This window comes from Hylaeus anthracinus, unplaced genomic scaffold (assembly GCF_026225885.1).
Source record: "Hylaeus anthracinus isolate JK02 unplaced genomic scaffold, UHH_iyHylAnth1.0_haploid 4, whole genome shotgun sequence".
In the NCBI taxonomy this organism is placed as follows: Eukaryota; Metazoa; Arthropoda; class Insecta; order Hymenoptera; family Colletidae; genus Hylaeus; species Hylaeus anthracinus.
Genome location: NW_026535289.1, coordinates 13024527 through 13028050, shown reverse-complemented (window position 1 = coordinate 13028050; position 3524 = coordinate 13024527). Strand labels below are relative to the sequence as shown.

The 3524-nt window shown below is 30.7% G+C and overlaps 2 protein-coding genes across 3 annotated transcripts; both read left to right on the top strand.

Moving 5' to 3' along the window:
- The first annotated feature begins 501 nt into the window (after positions 1 to 501).
- Positions 502 to 2022, top strand: LOC128894860 (S-adenosylmethionine sensor upstream of mTORC1). 2 transcript variants are annotated; one of them, XM_054156883.1, is made up of 3 exons: positions 502 to 862; positions 935 to 1166; positions 1239 to 2022. In XM_054156883.1, the coding sequence occupies exons 1-3, from the start codon at positions 731 to 733 to the stop codon at positions 1865 to 1867; spliced, it is 993 nt and encodes a 330-aa protein (XP_054012858.1). In that variant the 5' UTR covers positions 502 to 730; the 3' UTR covers positions 1868 to 2022. The 2 variants fall into 2 exon arrangements, with proteins under 2 accessions (XP_054012858.1, XP_054012857.1); XM_054156882.1 differs by having other exon boundaries at positions 935 to 2022.
- A 134-nt stretch (positions 2023 to 2156) lies between these two features.
- Positions 2157 to 3089, top strand: LOC128894861 (60S ribosomal protein L28). Its single transcript, XM_054156884.1, has 4 exons — positions 2157 to 2220; positions 2470 to 2566; positions 2648 to 2890; positions 2956 to 3089. The coding sequence occupies exons 2-4, from the start codon at positions 2480 to 2482 to the stop codon at positions 3040 to 3042; spliced, it is 417 nt and encodes a 138-aa protein (XP_054012859.1). The 5' UTR covers positions 2157 to 2220; positions 2470 to 2479; the 3' UTR covers positions 3043 to 3089.
- The last annotated feature ends 435 nt before the right edge of the window (positions 3090 to 3524 follow it).

Sequence of the window (3524 nt, the reverse complement as noted above, 5' to 3'; positions counted from 1 at the left end):
AGTTTTTAGTGAAAATAGTTTCCATTGCTGCTGCTAGATGGCGCCACCGATAGTTTATAATTAAATATTCTTTATTTTTCATAAATGCATAATTAATACGATTCTTTGCTTTATAATACTACAATATATTAGTTTGGATGTCGTATTTAGTTATTGTTATGGATATTTATTTAATACAGAATTAATTATCGATCCTGTATTTAGTGGCGCCATCTAGCAGTAGCAGTGGGAACTATTTTCACTACAAACTTGAGCGTTTTTCTACCGATGGCGCCACTGGCGCTGTATAACTAGTATTAATAAAATATTTTTTAAATTGAAAAATTTGACATAATTACACATGTCTTAACCACTTTATTGTTTCATACACTTATTATTTAATGTTATTTTAAGTTAATTACAAGGAAAATTAAGTATTATAAGTGTCAAAAGAACATGTCAATGAAAAATTAGTTTGTCCTACTGACCGCGAGATGGCGATACTTTACTTGTGCCCATAAATCGAGCAAGCATATGCATATATATGCAAAATCAACAAATTTGTTTAGATAAACAAATAATTGTAATACCGTATTTTATGAAATTCTTATTACATAAGTTCGTATATTTGTATATTTATTTAAATGATATATATGATACGAATGTATTGAAATTCAGTGATGTGTATTTATTAAATAACAATCTATCTAATGTGTTACCATAATTAAATAATGTCTGTCTGCTGTTTCAAATGGCGACAGAGGAGCATAAACATTTGGCTGATATTATAAAAAACATTCATGCAACATTACGGGAAGAGGCTCAGAATTATGGCCCTGATGTTGCATGGAAGAGACATATAACTCACAAAGATGTTTTACAGGTTCATTTTTTTTATCAAGTAAATTTTTTATTTAGTGTTATGTTATATTGATCTTGTCTTTTCCTGTTTTAGAAGTATGCTTCTTCTATGGAAAAATTGGCAACTACATATTGGATGTCAAATAATTTAAATGCAGAAAGTGTGATTCTCTGTAGAGTGGAATGGATTACATCTCAATGCAAGGAGTACTTCTTAAACGGTGGACGACAGAAATATGATGAAAGGGAAGAAGACATCAAAAGAAAAATGAGTACAAATTGTACAGAAACTGAACATTCTTCAAATTGTAATTTAGATCTTAAAAGTAAGGAAAGTTGTACATCAGAAAATTTGGATGATACTCTTCGAGGATCAACTGATAAAATAATGTTATTAGATGTAGGAAGCTGTTACAATCCTTTTGGGAATATAAATATGTTTGATGTAACTGCAATAGATTTAAATGGTATACCAAACAAAGTTTTAAAGTGTGATTTTTTAAATGTTCATATCGGAAAAGAAAAGATATTTTCCGACGACAAGGAAGAAATGTTGCAATTAGCGGAAAGCTCGTATGATGTAATTGTATTTTCTTTGTTTTTAGAATATTTACCATGTCCTAAACAAAGGTACGTTTGCTGTAAAAAAGCGTACGATTTGTTACAATCCCGCGGTATACTTTACATTATAAGTCCTGATTCAAAGCATGTTAGCGCGAATGCTAAACTTATAAAATCATGGAGATATGTATTGAGTAAATTAGGATTTATGAGAATAAAATACGAAAAGCTGCGACATATACATTGTATGATATTTAGAAAATGTGTTCTTAAATGTGTAGCGTTGAGATGGGCGAATTTGCAAACGATACCCGAAAATGATCCTCTGTATGAAACCGCTACTGCTATTTATATTCCTCAGGATTTTCGAAATGTGTCCAGTGAAGTTAAACAAAATGAAAAAAAAGAGTATAATGTAGACGAAATTACTTTTATGTTCGGCGAGTTACCTTTTGACGAAATGTAACGCTAAAAAACATTGATTTTGTAAGGCTTTACTACAAAGATTGTAAATTGTATACAATGTATGGTTACGGAGTATATACCAAGAAAGAATAAATATACATAAGTTGTTTAATTACTAATTATTAGCGTTCCATAATTTAAAAAATCTCCAGTAAGAATTGTATTTGTTTATGGATCCTATTCGACCCTGTTCGATACCCTATTTCATCAGAAACAGCACCCTCTATATTACTAAAAATTCTCAAGTTACTAGTCCCTATAAAACGAAATAATGTGAACGAGATAGGAGGTAGTCCATATTGTCCGCCATTTTGTATGCCTTTCTTTTCGTAGATCACGTAGATCGTGCACGTGGTGAGTGTCTTTGCTGTTTAATATGTTAGTAAATTATAGGTTTTGTTGTTTGTAACTACTGTAATCGTAAATAATGTTCAATAATAAATAATTTCATTAAAATTAACGAAGTGACTTAATAATAGCAATTGGAAATGTAACGTTTCGTAGTTAATAAGCGTGCAAGTTGGCTGTTAACCTTCATACACGTTAACATAAATTGAATTTTGCCGATAAATAGAGTAGCAAATGAATAAATAATTGTTTCAGATCGTTCAAGATGTCGTCCCAATTGAATTGGATGATTATTCGTAATAACAATGCTTTTCTTTTGAAAAAGCGTAATATCAATAAGCCGTTTTCTACGGTAAGCACCATAATTCGCCAATAATGTTTATAAATTTTATCGAGAATTAGTAAGTTCAACAGTAATTATACGGAATTTCAGGAACCAAACAATTTGACCAACCTTAGTAGCTATCGTTACTCTGGTTTAATTCATAGGAAAAGTGTTGGAGTTGTTGACACGCCAGACAAAAAGGGATTCACAGTAGTTTACAAAAAAGCAAAAGCAGTTAACAAGCCTGCAAAAGCCACTGTTCGGTGTACGATGAAAGCTGGTGCCCGTCGTTCTTTGTATAAATTGAAAAGATTGCTGTCAAAGAACAAATATCGCGTTGACTTGACCAAGGTACATTGACTTATAAGACACAGTTAATTTAATTAACGCTATATTTTTATAAAAATCATTTCCAGGTTGCTTTACGTCGTGCCAGTGCTGTATTGCGTTCCCAAAAGCCATTACCCGCTAAAAAAACTCGTGCAACCAAAAAGGCTGATTAATTTCTGTACATTAATAAATATATGTTTTAATGTAAGCCTATAAAAAAGTCATACCGCAGAGAAGTCGTATTTAAATGTAATATATTGGTAGTAAATGTGTAATACGCCTCCTTTGCAGTTATGTCCAGCGTACTTATTTTAATAAATCCATTAAAAAGGTAGATTTGTATATGTATAGATGTGTAAGTGTACTCAAAAGGTGAGTTGTACTATGTATTTGTTTTTGTTTTAATAATACATGCAAATCATCTGTGTTTATTATTTTGGTTACAGATTTCAAGAAGTGTACAAAGCTGAGTCTGTTTTCAATGCAGGTAAAGTATACTAAATTGTTTATTTAAATATTTCTAAGTTACTATGATGAAATTTGCAACCACCAAGATCTCTGAATGCCATGATTAGTAGTATTTGCTAACTGAACAAAATTTCTTGTATCAAGTTTTTCAATAAAAATAATATATGATTGCTAATCGAACATAATT